Source organism: Salmo salar, chromosome ssa11 (genome assembly GCF_905237065.1).
Source record: "Salmo salar chromosome ssa11, Ssal_v3.1, whole genome shotgun sequence".
NCBI classification, from domain to species: Eukaryota; Metazoa; Chordata; class Actinopteri; order Salmoniformes; family Salmonidae; genus Salmo; species Salmo salar.
The window spans coordinates 199,299-215,389 of record NC_059452.1 but is presented as its reverse complement, the minus strand read 5'-3'; the positions used below and the strand labels follow the sequence as shown (position 1 = coordinate 215,389).

Sequence of the window (16,091 nt, the reverse complement as noted above, 5' to 3'; positions counted from 1 at the left end):
GAAACATGTTGATATTACAGACTCGGACAGGGAGAGGTTGAAAATGTCAATGAAGACACTTGCCAGTTGGTCAGCGCATGCTCGGAGTACACTTACTGGTAATCCGTCTGGCCCTGCAGCCTTGTGAATGTTGACCTGTTTAAAGGTCTTACTCATATCGGCTGCGGAGTCGCGGAACAGCTGATTCGCTCATGCATGTTTCAGTGTTACTTGCCTCAAAGTGGGCATAGAAGTTATTTAGTTCGTCTGGTAGACTCGTGTCACTGGGCAGCTCTCGGCTGTGCTTCCCTTTGTAGGGGAAGGCGAGGGAGAGCTTTGTACGCATCTCTGTGTGTGGAGTAAAGATGGTCTAGAGTTTATTTCCCTCTGTTTGTACATTTAACATGCTGGTAGAAATTAGATAAAACAGATTTAAGTTTCCCTGCATTAAAGTGCCAGGCCACTAGGAGCGTCGCCACTGGATGATCATTTTCCTGTTTAGTTATGGCGGTATACAGCTCATTGAGTGCGGTCTTAGTGCAGCATCGGTCTGTGGTGGTATGGAGACAGCTACGAAAAATACAGATCAAAACTCTCTAGGTAGATGGTGTTGTCTACAGCTTATCATGAGATACTCTACCTCAAGCGATCAAAACCTTGAGACTTCCATGCACCAGCTGTTGTTTACAAATATGCATAGACAGCCACCCCTTGTCTTACCAGAGGCTGCTGTTCTATCCTGCCGTTATAGTGTACAACCCGCCAGCTGTATGTTATTCATGTCGTTGTTCAGCCACGACTCTGTGAAACATAAGATGTTATAGTTTTTAATGTCCTATTAGTAAGATATACGTGCTTTTAGTTTGTCTAATTTATTATCCAGCGATTGTACGTTGGCCAATAGTACGGATGGCAAAGGCAGGTTATCCACTTGTTGTCGGATCCTCACAAGGTACCCCGATCTCTTTTCTCGATACCTCTTCCATCTTTTTCTTCTGCAAATGATGGGGATGAAGGCCTGTTCGGGTGTCTGGAGTAAATCCCTCTCGTCTGACTCATTAAAAAGATAAATTCTTTGTCCAGCTCAAGGTGTGTAATCGCTGTTCTGATTCCCAGAAGCTCTTTTCAGTCATAAGAGACGTTAGCAGCAACATTATGTACAAAAAAATTGAAAAAACTAACAAAATAGCACAGTTGGTTAAGCATCCCTAAAACAGCAGCCATCCCCTCCAGCAGCCATCCCCTCCGGCGCCATCTTCGACATTCAACAAGCACAGCACTTACACAAATGACTGATGATTGGCTGAGAGAAATTGATGATCAAAAGGTTGTGGGGGCTTGTTTGTTAGACTTCAGTGCGGCTTTTGACATTATTGATCATAGTCTGCCGCTAGATAAATGTATGTGTTAATGCTTTACACTCCCTGCTATATTGTAGATAAAGTTACCTGTCTAACAACACAGATAGTGTTCTTTAATGGATGCCTCTCCAACATAATCCAGGTAGAATTAGAAATTCCCCACGGCAGCTTTCTAGGCCCCTTTCTTTTTTCTTTCTTTACTAACGACATGCCACTGGCTTTGTGATGACTCAACACTATAGATGTCAGCTACTACAGCGACTGAAATGACTGAAACACTTAACAAAGAGCACCAGGTAGTTTCAGAACGGGTGGAAAGGAATAAGTTAGTCCTAAATATTCCAAAAACTATAAGCATTGTATTTGGAACAAATCATTCACTAAACCCTAAACCTCAACTAAATATTGTAATAAATTATGTGGAAGCTTTGAGTAACACTGGATTTTAAACTGTCATGGTCAAAACATTTTGATACACCAGCAGCTAAGATGGGGAGAAGTATGCCCATAATAAAGAGCTGCTCTACCTTCCTAACAGCACTATCAACAAGGCAGGTCCTACGGTCCCTAGTTTTGTCACACCTGGACTACTGTTCAGTGGTGTGGTCAGGTGCCACAAAGAGGGACTTAGGAAAATTGTAATTGGCTCAATTGGATGTACACAGACAGCTACCATTAATAATACATCTCCTGGCTCAAAGTGGAGGAGAGACTGACTTCATCACTACCTGTACTTGTGAGACGTATTGACGTGTTGAATATACCAAGCCGTCTGTTTGAGCTACTAGCACACAGCTCAGACACCCATGCATACGCCACAAGACATGCCACCAGAGGTCTCTTCACAGTCCCCAAGTCCAGAACAGTCTATGGGAGGCGCACAGTAGTACATAATGCCATGAATACATACTCTATTCCACATTAAGTAACTCATGCAAGCAGTACAATTTTATTTAAAAACAGATAAAAAAGACCTTATGGAACAGCGGGACTGTGAAGCAACACAAACATAGGCACATACACATTCAGTTGAAGTCGGAAGTTTACATACACTTTAGCCGAATACATTTAAACTCAGTCTTTCACAATTCCAGACATTTAATCCTAGTAAAAAATCCCTGTTTTAGGTCAGTTAGGATCACCACTTTATTTTAAGAATGTGAAATGTCAAAATAATAGTAACGAGAATAATTTTTTTCAGCTTTTATTTCTTTCATCAGATTCCCAGTGGGGCAGAAGTTACATACACTCAATTAGTATTTGGTAGCATTGCCTTTAAATTGTTTAACTTTGGTCAAACGTTTCGGGTAGCCTTCCACAAGCTTCCCAAAATAAGTTGGGTGAATTTTGGCCCATTCCTCCTGACAGAGCTGGTGTAACTGAGTCAGATTTGTAGGCCTCCTTGCTCCTTGCATACTCTTTTTCAGTTCTGCCAAAAAATGTTCTATGGGATTGAGGTCAGGGCTTTGTGATGGCCACTCCAATACCTTGACTTTGTTGTCCTTAAAACTTCTTTGGGATAGGGGGCAGTATTTTCACGTACAGATGAAAAGCGTGCCCAAAGTAAACTGCCTGTTACTCAGGCCCAGAAGCTAGGATATGCATATGCATGGTAGTATTGGCATAGAAAACACTCTAAAGTTTCTAAAACTAATAAAATAATGTCTGTGAGTATAATAGAACTGATTTGGCAGGCAAAAACCCGATCACAATCCATCTTGGGAAATTCGTTTGGGGGGTCATTGTGTTTTCCAATGCTTTTCTATGGGAAACCTGATTTATTAGGGCCCAGATCCTATGGCTTCCACTAGATGTCAACAGTCTTTAGAAATTGTTCGATGTTTTTCTTTTGAGAAATGAAGAAGTAGTGCTATTCTTTCTACGTGTCACTCATCAGGTCTCTAGTATTTTGGTGCGCGTGTACAAGAGCGCCCTCCGTGTTGTTTTCATTCAGTATTGGAAACTGTTTATCCCATCTTAAATTTTATTGATTATTTACATTTTAGCGTACCTGAGGTTGGATTAATAACATTGTTTGAAATGTTTGGACCAAGTTTACAGGTAAGTTATTAGATACTTTGTAGTCATGTTGGGCGAGTTGGAACCGGTGTATTTCTGAATCAAACGCGTCAAATAAATGGACATTTTGGGGATATAAAGAAGGAATTTATCGAACAAAATGACCATTCATTGTGTCACTGAGACATTTGGGATTGCAAAAAGAAGAAGATCTTCAAAGGTAAGGCATTTATTATTTTGTTATTTCTGACTTTTGTGTCGCACCTGTCAGACGGTTGCTAGGAGTGGTGGTAGGAGTCAGGCGCAGAGAGCAGAGGTACGGAACTTTGTGTTTATTTAAATAAAAAAAACACAACACGATCGACGCCAACACAAACGGCGTGGAAAAAATGCCAAGTGCCCAAAACAGGTGCACAGCCAGCATACAATATTACAGTCGTAAATCGGCAGCACATCCAACTACAAAAACACAACCTGACGCTAAAATAATCCCGCACAACACTGGGCGGGCTAACCAGGCTTAAATAACCAAAATCAAAAGACAAATGAGGAACAGGTGCAAACAATAAGACATACCAAACGAAAAGGAAAAAGGGATCAGCGGTGGCTAGTAGGTCGGTGACGACGACCGGCCGAGCGCCGCCCGAGCAGGCACGAGAGCCACCTTCGGTGGGATTCGTGACAGCACCTGTCTGGTTGAAAAATTATTTTCATGTGTTTGTATGCGGGGTGCTGTCCTCAGATAATCGCATGGTGTGCTTTCGCCAAAAAACCTTTTTGAAATCTGACACAGCGGCTGGATTAACAAGAGGTTAAGCTTTATTTTGATGTATTACACTTATATTTTCGTGAATGTTGAATATTTATATTTCTGGTGTTTGAATTTGGCGCTCTGCAATTTCACTGGATGTTGTCAAATCTATCCCACTAATGGGATGGGCGCTTTAAGGGATCCCTAAGAGGGTTTAAGCCATTTTGCCGCAACTTTGAAAGTATGCTTGGGGTCATTTTCCATTTGAAAGACGCATTTGCGACCAAGCTTTAACCCCCTGACTGATGTCTTGAGATGTCGCTTCAATATATCCACATAATTTTCCTACCTCATGATGCCATCTATTTTCTGAAGTGCACCGGTCCGTCCTGCAGAAAAGCACCCCACAACATGATGCTGCCACCTCCATGCTTGAAGGTTGGGATGGTGTTCTTCAGCCTGCAAGCCTCCCCCTTTTTCCTCCAAACATAACGATGGTCATTATGGCCAAACAGTTCTATTTTTGTTTCATCAGACCAGAGGACATATCTCCAAAAAGTACGATCTTTGTCCCCATGTGCAGTTGCAAACAGTAGTCTGGCTTTTTATGGCGGTTTTGGAGCAGTGGCTTCCTCCTTGCTGAGCGGCCTTTCAGGTTATGTCGATATAGGACTCGTTTTACTGTGGATATAGATACTTTTGTACCTGTTTCCTCCAGCATCTTCACAAGGTCCTTTGCTGTTGTTCTGGGATTGATTTGCACTTTTCGCACCAAAGTGCGTTCATCTCTAGGAGACAGAACGCATCTCTTTCCTGAGCGGCATGATGGCTATGTGGTCCCATGGTGTTTATACTTGCGTACTATTGTTTGTACAGATGAACGTGGTACCTTCAGGTGTTTGGAAATTGCTCCCAAGGATGAACCAGACTTGTGGAGGTCTACAATTATTTTTCTGAGGTCTTGGCTGATTTCTTTTGATTTCCCATGATGTCAAGCAAAGAGGCACTGAGTTTGAAGGTAGGCCTTGAAATACATCCACAGGTACACCTCTAATTGACTCAAATTATTTAAATTAGCCTATCAGACGCTTCTAATGTCATTACATAATTTTGGGGATTTTTCCAAGCTGTTTAAAGGCACAGTCAACTTAGTGTATGTAAACGTCTGACCCACTGGAATTGCGATACAGTGAATTATAAGTGAAATAATCTGTCTGTAAACAATTGTTGGAAAAATGACTTGTGGCATGCACAAAGTAGATGTCCTAACCGACTTGCCAAAACTATAGTTTGTTAACAAGAAATGTGTGGAGTGGTTGAAAAACGAGTTTTAATGACTCCAACCTATGTGTATGTAAACTTCCGACTTCAACTGTACGTAGGCATAGGTATACACACACATATAAAATATGCACTAAACACACACTTACACATGGATTTTGTGTTGTAGATATGTGGTGGTGGAGTAGGGGTCTCAGGGCACACACTTAGTGTGCTGTAAAATCTGTTGTGAATGTATTGTAATGTTTTTAAATTGTATAATTGCCTTGATTTTGCTGGACTCCAGGAAGAGTAGCTTCTGGGGATCCATAATAAATACACATCTACACTGATTGAAGTGTATTTAACAAGTGACACCAATACGGAATCATAGTTTTCACCTGGATTCACCTGGTCAGTCTATGGCATGAAAAGAGCAGTTATTCTCAATGTTTTGTATCCTCAGTGTATGTGTTACGACATTTTGAAGCTGCAAAATTGGTCTTTTCTAATGTTGAGGTGATTCCATGTCCCTCATGCATTTATTCTAGCTATAGGATATTTTAAGATGAACGTCTAGGAGCCCTCCAAACCATGTATTTCATACACCGAACAAAAAATGAAACACAAATTGCAACAATTTCAACGATTCTACTGAATTACAGTTCGTATAAGGAAATCAGTCATTTGAAATATATTAATTAGGCCCTAATGTATGGATTTCACACTACTGGGCAGAGGCACAGCCATGAATGTGCCTGGGAGGGCTTAGGCCCACCCACTTGGGAGCCAGGCCCAGCCAATCAGAATATGTTTTTCCCCACAAAAGGGCTTGATTACAGATGACATAAATACTCCTCAGTTTCATCAGCTGTCCGGGTGGCTGGTCTCATACGATCCCACCGGTGAATAAGCTAGATGTGGCCTTGTGTCACCAGCACAACGTGCACCTGTGTAATGATCATTCTGTTTAATCAGCTTCTTGATATGCCACACCTGTCAGGTGGATGGATTGTCTTGGAAATGGAGAAATGCTCACTAACAGGGATGTAAACAAATTTGTGCACAAAATTAGAGAGAAATACGTTTTTTGTCTGTATGGAACATTTCTGGGATCTTTTATTTCAACTCATGAAACATGGGACCAACACTTTACATGTTGCGTTTATATTTGTGTTCAGTGTATATTTAGACGAATTCAACTAACTGTTGTAGTTTTTGGGGGGTTTAAAATATATTGCATATATTCAAATGCCTTGGTTTTCTGAGAGGTATTCAAAATACTTTCAAATTGAATTAGTTTTTCTGAAACCCATGTCTGAATATCAAAGAAAATAGTTGATTTAGAAAACGTATTTTCAAATAAATTACAGAACACAACTACTTTTTGCCCAGGTCTGGTGTGTGCACTGCATGCACACTAGACTAATTTGGTGTGCCTGTGTGTGTGTGTGTGTGTGTGTGTGTGTGTGCGTGTCCATGTGCGTGTGCGTGGGCGCGTGCCGTGAATCCATTCTGGCCTCCTGTATTCCGCTCCCTCTGTTCAGTTTGAGTTCACTAAAACTACAACTTTTTAAAGGCGGGCTCCCCTACTGAGTTCTATTAACAAATCAATATAATTATTTACCACTCTCATATCAAATCTAATTTTATTTACATTTACATTTACATTTAAGTCATTTAGCAGACGCTCTTATCCAGAGCGACTTACAAAATGGTGCATTCACCTTATGATATCCAGTGGAACAACCACTTTACAATAGTGCATCTAAATATTTTAAGGGGGGGGGTTAGAAGGATTACTTTATCCTATCCTAGGTATTCCTTAAAGAGGTGGGGTTTCAGGTGTCTCCGGAAGGTGGTGATTGACTCCGCTGTCCTGGCGTCGTGAGGGAGCTTGTTCCACCATTGGGGTGCCAGAGCAGCGAACAGTTTTGACTGGGCTGAGCGGGAACTGTGCTTCCTCAGAGGTAGGGGGGCCAGCAGGCCAGTGGTGGATGAACGCAGTGCCCTTGTTTGGGTGTAGGGCCTGATCAGAGCCTGAAGGTATGGAGGTGCCGTTCCCTTCACAGCTCCGTAGGCAATCACCATGGTCTTGTAGCGGATGCGAGCTTCAACTGGAAGCCAGTGGAGAGAGCGGAGGAGCGGGGTGACGTGAGAGAACTTGGGAAGGTTGAACACCAGACGGGCTGCGGCGTTCTGGATGAGTTGTAGGGGTTTAATGGCACAGGCAGGGAGCCCAGCCAACAGCGAGTTGCAGTAATCCAGACGGGAGATGACAAGTGCCTGGATTAGGACCTGCGCCGCTTCCTGTGTGAGGCAGGGTCGTACTCTGCGAATGTTGTAGAGCATGAACCTACAGGATCGGGTCACCGCCTTGATGTTAGTGGAGAACGACAGGGTGTTGTCCAGGATCACGCCAAGGTTCTTAGCACTCTGGGAGGAGGACACAAGGGAGTTGTCAACCGTGATGGCGTGATCACGGAACGGGCAGTCCTTCCCCGGGAGGAAGAGCAGCTCCGTCTTGCCGAGGTTCAGCTTGAGCTGGTGATCCGTCATCCACACTGATATGTCTGACAGACATGCAGAGATGCGATTCGCCGCCTGGTTATCAGAAGGGGGAAAGGAGAAGATTAATTGTGTGTCGTCTGCATAGCAATGATAGGAGAGACCATGTGAGGATATGACAGAGCCAAGTGACTTGGTGTATAGCGAGAATAGGAGAGGGCCTAGAACAGAGCCCTGGGGGACACCAGTGGTGAGAGCGCATGGTGCGGAGACAGATTCTCGCCACGCCACCTGGTAGGAGCGACCTGTCAGGTAGGACGCAATCCAAGCGTGGGCCGCGCCGGAGATGCCCAACTCGGAGAGGGTGGAGAGGAGGATCTGATGGTTCACAGTATCAAAGGCAGCAGATAGGTCTAGAAGTATGAGAGCAGAGGAGAGAGAGTTAGCTTTAGCAGTGCAGAGAGCCTCCGTGACACAGAGAAGAGCAGTCTCAGTTGAATGCCCAGTCTTGAAACCTGACTGATTAGGATCAAGAAGGTCATTCTGAGAGAGATAGCAGGAGAGCTGGCCAAGGACGGCACGTTCAAGAGTTTTGGAGAGAAAAGAAAGAAGGGATACTGGTCTGTAGTTGTTGACATCGGAGGGATCGAGTGTAGGTTTTTTCAGAAGGGGTGCAACTCTCGCTCTCTTGAAGACAGAAGGGACGTAGCCAGCGGTCAAGGATGAGTTGATGAGGAAGGGGAGAAGGTCTCCGGAAATGGTCTGGAGAAGAGAGGAGGGGATAGGGTCAAGTGGGCAGGTTGTTGGGCGGCCGGCCGTCACAAGACGCGAGATTTCATCTGGAGAGAGAGGGGAGAAAGAGGTCAAAGCATAGGGTAGGGCAATGTGAGCGGTGTCGTTTGACTTAACAAACGAGGATCGGATGTCGTCGACCTTCTTTTCAAAATGGTTGACGAAGTCATCCGCAGAGAGGGGGGGGGAGGGGGAGGAGGATTCAGGAGGGAGGAGAAGGTAGCAAAGAGCTTCCTAGGGTTAGAGGCAGATGCTTGGAATTTAGAGTGGTAGAAAGTGGCTTTAGCAGCAGAGACAGAAGAGGAGAATGTAGAGAGGAGTGAGTGAAAGGATGCCAGGTCCGCAGGGAGGCGAGTTTTCCTCCATTTCCGCTCGGCTGCCCGGAGCCCTGTTCTGTGAGCTCGTAGTGAGTCGTCGAGCCACGGAGCAGGAGGGGAGGACCGAGCCGGCCTGGAGGATAGGGGACAGAGAAAATCAAAGGATGCAGAAAGGGAGGAGAGGAGGGTTGAGGAGGCAGAATCAGGAGATAGGTTGGAGAAGGTTTGAGCAGAGGGAAGAGATGATAGGATGGAAGAGGAGAGAGTAGCGGGAGAGAGAGAGAGCGAAGGTTGGGACGGCGCAATACCATCCGAGTAGGGGCAGAGTGAGAAGTGTTGGATGAGAGCAAGAGGGAAAAGGATACAAGGTAGTGGTCGGAGATTTGGAGGGGAGTTGCAATGAGATTAGTGGAAGAACAGCATCTAGTAAAGATGAGGTCAAGCGTATTGCCTGCCTTGTGAGTAGGGGGGGAAGGTGAGAGGGTGAGGTCAAAAGAGGAGAGGAGTGGAAAGAAGGAGGCAGAGAGGAATGAGTCAAAGGTAGACGTGGGGAGGTTAAAGTCACCCAGAACTGTGAGAGGTGAGCCATCCTCAGGAAAGGAACTTATCAAGGCGTCAAGCTCATTGATGAACTCTCCAAGGGAACCTGGAGGGCGATAAATGATAAGGATGTTAAGCTTGAAAGGGCTGGTAACTGTGACAGCATGGAATTCAAATGAGGAGATAGACAGATGGGTCAGGGGAGAAAGAGAGAATGTCCACTTGGGAGAGATGAGGATTCCAGTGCCACCACCCCGCTGGCTCGATGCTCTAGGGGTATGCGAGAACACGTGGGCAGACGAAGAGAGAGCAGTAGGAGTAGCAGTGTTATCTGTGGTAATCCATGTTTCCGTCAGCGCCAGGAAGTCTAGGGACTGGAGGGTAGCATAGGCTGAGATGAACTCAGCCTTGTTGGCTGCAGACCGGCAGTTCCAGAGGCTGCCGGAGACCTGGAACTCCACGTGGGTCGTGCGCGCTGGGACCACAAGGTTGGAGTGGCAGCGGCCACGCGGTGTGAAGCGTTTGTATGGCCTGTGCAGAGAGGAGAGAACAGGGATAGACAGACACATAGTTGACAAGCTACAGAAGTGTTGTTTCTTGTATTATTGTCTCCTGTGTCTTTAGACAACTGTTTCACTTTGATATCCTTTTTCTTCTGTCCTGATTTTCTCTTTCTTTTCTTCTGTTAACTAGATATTCTTTGTTGTTCTTCGTTAGCTAGCTAGCTTCTTCCAAAAGAGTCCCTAGCAACTGCTTAGCAACTGGTAAACAATTCAGCTAGCTAAGATAACTACAATTTTATGAAAAATAGTTATTTTTCAAAAGCCTATCTTCTTTGTTTGTTGCTTGTTTTTTCTCCTATTCAGTCTTGCAGTTTTCTTTAGCTTTTTTCCGATGTACTTCACTCTAAAAACCATGTAAATTTCAATATTTGTAGGAGCTCATTTTTCAGCTGCTGCTGCTCAAATTGGAGTTCCGGAACTTTTTTGTCACATGAGCCGAATAAAACAGGTGCAGACATTACCGTGAATGCTTACTTACAAGCCCTTAACCAACAATGCAGAGTAAGAAAATAATTGCTAAATATACTATAGTAAAAAAAGTTACACAATAAATAACAATAACAAGGCTATATACAGGGGGTACCAGTACCAAGTCAATGTGTGGGGGGACAGGTTAGTCGAGGTAATTAAGGTCAACTTTTAACAAGGCATACCTGACAATTGAGGAGTGGCCACAATTGGCTTACTGCAAATGTAAAAGTGGTGACTAAACTCAACAAAAGAAGAATAAATTGTATTATAAAGCCAAGCTCAATGATGTAAAGAATGACGGGAAAAAACTTTGGAGTACTTTAAATTAAATGGCTTTTTCATCACAAAACAATTTGATGTTGCCAATTATTTTTATGATTACTTCATTGGAAAAGTGGGCAAATACCAACAATGAAGAGTGAGCCATCGTACACATGTATAAAAAAACTAATAATGAAAGAAAAGCATTGCAAGTTTGAATTTTGTAAAGTTAGTGTGGGTGAGGTGGAAAGATTATTGTTAATGATCAATAATGACAAACTTCCTGGCATTGACAACTTAGAAGGAAAGCTACTGAGGATGGTAGCTGACTCTATAGCCACTCCTATCTGTCATATCTTTAATCTGAGCCTTAAGGAAAGTCTTTGTCCTCAGGCCTGGAGGGAAGACAAAGTAATTCCGCTACCCAAGAGTGGTAAAGTGGCCTTTACTGGTTCTAACAGCAGACCTATAAGCTTGCTGCTAGCTCTTAGCAAACTGTTGGAAAAAATATTGTTTGACCAAATACAATGCCACTTTTCTGTAAATACATTAACAACAGTCTTTCAGCATGCTTATAGAGAAGGGCACTCAACATTTACTGCACTGACACAAATTACTGATGATTGATTGAAATAAATTGATAATAAGAAGATTGTGGGAAATGTATCGTTAGATTTCAGTGCAGATTCAGAGCTTTCTATCTAACAGAACTCAAAGGGCTTTCTTTAATGTACGCTTCTCTAATGTCAAACGTAAACTGTGGTGTACGGCAGGGCAACTCTCTAGGCCCTCTACTCTGTTCTATGTTTACCAATGAACTGCCACTGACATTAAACAGAGCATGTGTGTCCATGTATGCTGATGACTCAACCATATATGCATCAGCAACCACAGCTAATGAAGTCACTGAAACAAAGAGTTGCAGTCTGTTTTGGAATGGGTGGCCAGTAATAGTCCCTAAGTTCTAGACCTTACCTGGTAATGAATGGTGTGGCTGTTGAACAAGTTGAGGAGACTAAATGACTTGATGTTACCTTAGATTGTAAACTGTCATGGTCAAAACATAGACTCAATGGTTGTAAAGATGGGGAGAGGTCTGTCCGTAATAAAGAGATGCTCTACTTTTTTGACACCACACTCCACAAAGCAAGTCCTGTAGGCTCTAGTTTTATCTTACCTTAATTATTGTCCAGTCATATGGTCATATGTATTGTGCTGCAAATAAATACCTAGTTAAGTGATAATATTATGCATGCCAGTCTCTCTTGGCTAAGAGCTGAGAAAAGACTGACTGCGTCACCTCTTGCTTTATAAAACACATTAATGTGTTAGAAATTCCACATTGTTTGCAAAGTCAATTTACACACAGCACTGACACACACACTTACCCCACCAGACATGCCAATAGGGGTCTTTTCACAGTCACTAGCTCCAGAACAAATTCAAGGCAGTGTACAGTATAATACAGAGCCATGAGTGCATGGAACTCCCTTTCATCTTATGTAGCACAAGTGAACAGCACACCTGGTTTAAAAAAACATATAAAGCAAAACCTCACGACATAACGCCTCTCCACCATGTGACCTACTTGTTGTATATGTACTGACATATATGTGTAACTGATAGATGCACACACACTACATGCTAATGTTTTTTAATGGATGTAAATTGTGAAGTATTTTGTCTGTAATTTATTTTTCGTTATATGACGGACCCCAGTAAGACTAGCTGTCATTTTTGTCGCCGGGTAATGGGGATCCTAATAAATAAAATAAAAGCAAGTTTTCAGTGGCTTGTGCCCAGGAGTATCCTTTGGAGTGGATAGTCAATGTTAGTTTACAGTATTGCTAAATCGGCTTGTATACAGTTATTATTTGTTTCCTGTTTTTGGTCGCAGCAAGGACAATTGAAAGTTTGATGTTTAGGGTTGAAGTTTGAGTTGAAAAATGCAAGGGATTTACTGTAGAATGTTGCATTGGCTAAGATACACCAATGTTGGCTGTATTCCAGTTTTGCTTGTGTAGTTCTGTTTATGGCAATAGAAAATATTATTGAGTGTATTGTCCAACAGTAACAGTTTCAGTTTGTATTCAATTCATTCCTTTAATTGGATTGGTAGTTATGTTTTAGTGTCTATATGAGGGTATGTCTGCCTGGGTGTACTCCAGGTAGACATCTGTTAAGTAAATAGTTTGACAGTCCTAAGAAAATGTGTTTGCTCCCAGATAGAAACATACATTAACATGCACACATCTATTTAAAAAAACATTTATTCTCAGTGCACTTCTTGTACTTCTATTCCATCCCTGATGCATGTGTTTCATAGCCCCGCTACCTCTGTGCATAGTCATATTTATCTTTCTTACTAGTAAAACAAGACAGGACAAGACGACAACCTTGCATGTCTATTCCTTCACAATTTTTCTCTCTCCTGTTCTACCCTGGGTGCAAACACAACGCCTCTCCATTACCGTTATTTTTTACACATCTCGGTATGCATTATTCACTCGTTTTGAGTCGACTGCACCTCGCAGAACATAATATATTGATTAGGCTGTTCAGTAGGCCTTAGGTTTACTGCGAGTGAGCCTGGTGAGCGCGGAATGAAATATTCACTCTGCCTGTGCTGTTTGTTGCTGGCATACATAGGGTGTTCTTTTTTACAGGTTTAGGATTTACTTTGTTTGTTTCATTCTCTCTGTAACCAAGAGGAGAAAGAGGAGGAGAAATTAGGGCAAGACGTAAGACGGGAGAGTGTGTGTAGGTGTAATTGAGGGTTTTTAGTGCAGCTCGAGCCTGCTTGTGACAGGAGAGGGGAGGCCCCTACTACAAATTACTGCCAAGTCTCTGTCAGATACAGAGGTATCTACTGTCTTTTTGGCTCGGTGCCAGATGAATTCCTTGTGATGTTATTTCAGACAATGGACCTGAGTGTGAATGGGTGGATGTTAAGGAGTTTGAAGCAAATAATAATAATATTATCATCGCCCATCCCATGAAAACGTCCTATATCTACATTATATGGTGCCCCGTTAAAGATTTACTTGCAACTTTCAAATACAATGATAAATTGATTGATTGGATATCCAAGAATTGTCTGTAAATGTGTGTATATTATTTATTTCAGTGTATAACTGTCTTGGGGTTTTTCCTTTGTGTCTTTGTGTGTGTCAGGTGGAGGCGGAGGTTGGAATGACAGTAACCCTGGGTCTCAGGGCGGGAGACCCCTCATACTTGGAGGCCAGGGGGGGCAGCCATGCATTAATTTCAGCTGGGAGACCCGAGGGGGTTTCGGGGGAGGGGGAGGTGCCTGTACAACCGGTGGTGGAGGAGGGGGCTATAGAGGTAGGTGAAAACATATTTACAGTAAATATACAGTATATAGCATTTTAACATGAATATATAACAATATCAATATGACATTACATCTCCAGTGTTGTCTTAACATGTTAAGGTAGGTTGTCCCTTTACCATTTGTTGGTCCAACAAATTATCATTATCTGTCATTACATATTTCATCAGGTAGCACTTTAGATTAAATTAAAAAAAAATTACCATTAAGGTACTCTGTAATAAGTTCACTGACTAATTGTGTTATTTTATTACCACCACCATCCCCTCCCTTTCTCTAGGTGGCAGCACCTCTGAAGCTAATGACCCAAAGCAGGATGGAGACGATGGCTCCTCTTTCATCAGCCCAGAGGGAGAGACCTTCCTGGACCCTCTGAAAGGTAACAGATTATGAAATGAGAGACAATCACACTAACACTTTCTATGAACTATAGGGCTGCAACCGGCAAGGTAAAGGTTAGTGAGGTGGACCAGTAGCCGGAAGTTGCTGGTTCAAGCCCTGGGCAGGGCGATAAAAGTGAGAACTGAACCATGATGGAGCATGTATCCTGTTGACCATGTCCGGTGTCTGTGCCTGTAGGTATGGAAAGTGATGGAGAGGTGATCATCGGCCCCGTGCTAAACTGTAGCCACTGTGAGACGGGCGACTGTCACAAGAACGAGGAGGGGACCTTGTGTTACTGTGACGTGGACTTTGTACTGGCCCGTGACGGAGTGTCTTGTATCAACTCATCAACAGGTCAGAGACACACACACTCTCTCTCACTCCAATGCACGCACGCACACACACACACACAAACTGCAATTGAACACATTGTTTGGATCCACAGTTGTGGACAGTACGTACATATGAAACAGATATTTGAAAAGTCATACAAATAGTTAGTTGACACACACACACGAATGAGCACTGACGTGTCTTGACTATCATTAATAGTGTTTGACTGTTATTTTATAAAATGATTACATACCACGTTCAATTATTACGTGATTAAATTAATTATATAACAATTAATTAAGTAGTAATCTGGGGCACCATGGAAAAAGTTATTTAACGAGTTACTATCTCTCCCGACTAAACTCAAAAAAGATACAAATCTGTTACATCAGTCACAGTCAATTCATTAATTCTTATTTACCTTCAGTCTCATTCTGATGTCGCAAAACTCTTGTATATCTACACGAACCTTAGCATAAATGATGAATCAGCGATATACAAATTGGCTTAATTATTTATTTACTAACTAACTAAATAATCACACAGAATTACATAAACATACAAACAGGAGAGCTTACACATTGATTGCTACACAATGCAATGAAAAATCCCTAGAGGACTAAACTGATATGACAGCTTGTTACACAAAATGGCAGATTCAAAAGAGAAGGAAAGGGAGAGACAAAGGAATTCCACTAATGTACATAGAGCTGATAACTATGCTCAAGGAAATGCAAATACTTTGCACATGAACGGCCGCTCATTTGAAAGAATTGCAATGTACATATTTACGTGTGTATGTCTTTGCTGTCTGTCTGTTGAAAACACTCGATCCATCTACAGGGAGTAATTTGACAGGAAGTCTCAAGTTGTAAGTCTCTGGTTGTCCACCAGAGATCATCATGTCTTTTGTAGGCCTAGCTTCTTGGTTTCAGGTGTTTGTGAGAAAGGATCTTGCCGAGGAAGTGTTCGCTAGAATGGATCTTTCAGAGTACCACCAGGTAGTTCTCAGTCAAGTTTACTAGACTAAAGTACTTAAACCGCTGCAAACTGAATGTTCCTGTGTAGTCTTCTTCGACAGAGAGAGTTTCAGAGTTTGTAACCATTTCGTACCTTTCAGCTCATGCTGTCGGTCACGCTGGTCTAATGTAGAGCTAGAACCATTTTACGTAGCAACCCGACAATGTACTGATCTCTAGA

At 42.7% G+C, this 16,091-nt stretch overlaps 1 protein-coding gene across 2 annotated transcripts in view; it reads left to right on the top strand.

The window, feature by feature from the left end:
* LOC106562017 (ALK tyrosine kinase receptor) overlaps positions 1 to 16,091 on the top strand; it is a 285,056-nt gene that overhangs the window by 215,076 nt on the left and 53,889 nt on the right. For both annotated transcript variants that reach the window (XM_014126545.2, XM_045688931.1), the window contains 3 exons: positions 13,997 to 14,167; positions 14,455 to 14,553; positions 14,754 to 14,912. In XM_014126545.2, coding sequence (XP_013982020.2) covers positions 13,997 to 14,167; positions 14,455 to 14,553; positions 14,754 to 14,912 — 429 coding nt within the window. The remainder of the gene's footprint in view (positions 1 to 13,996; positions 14,168 to 14,454; positions 14,554 to 14,753; positions 14,913 to 16,091) is intronic.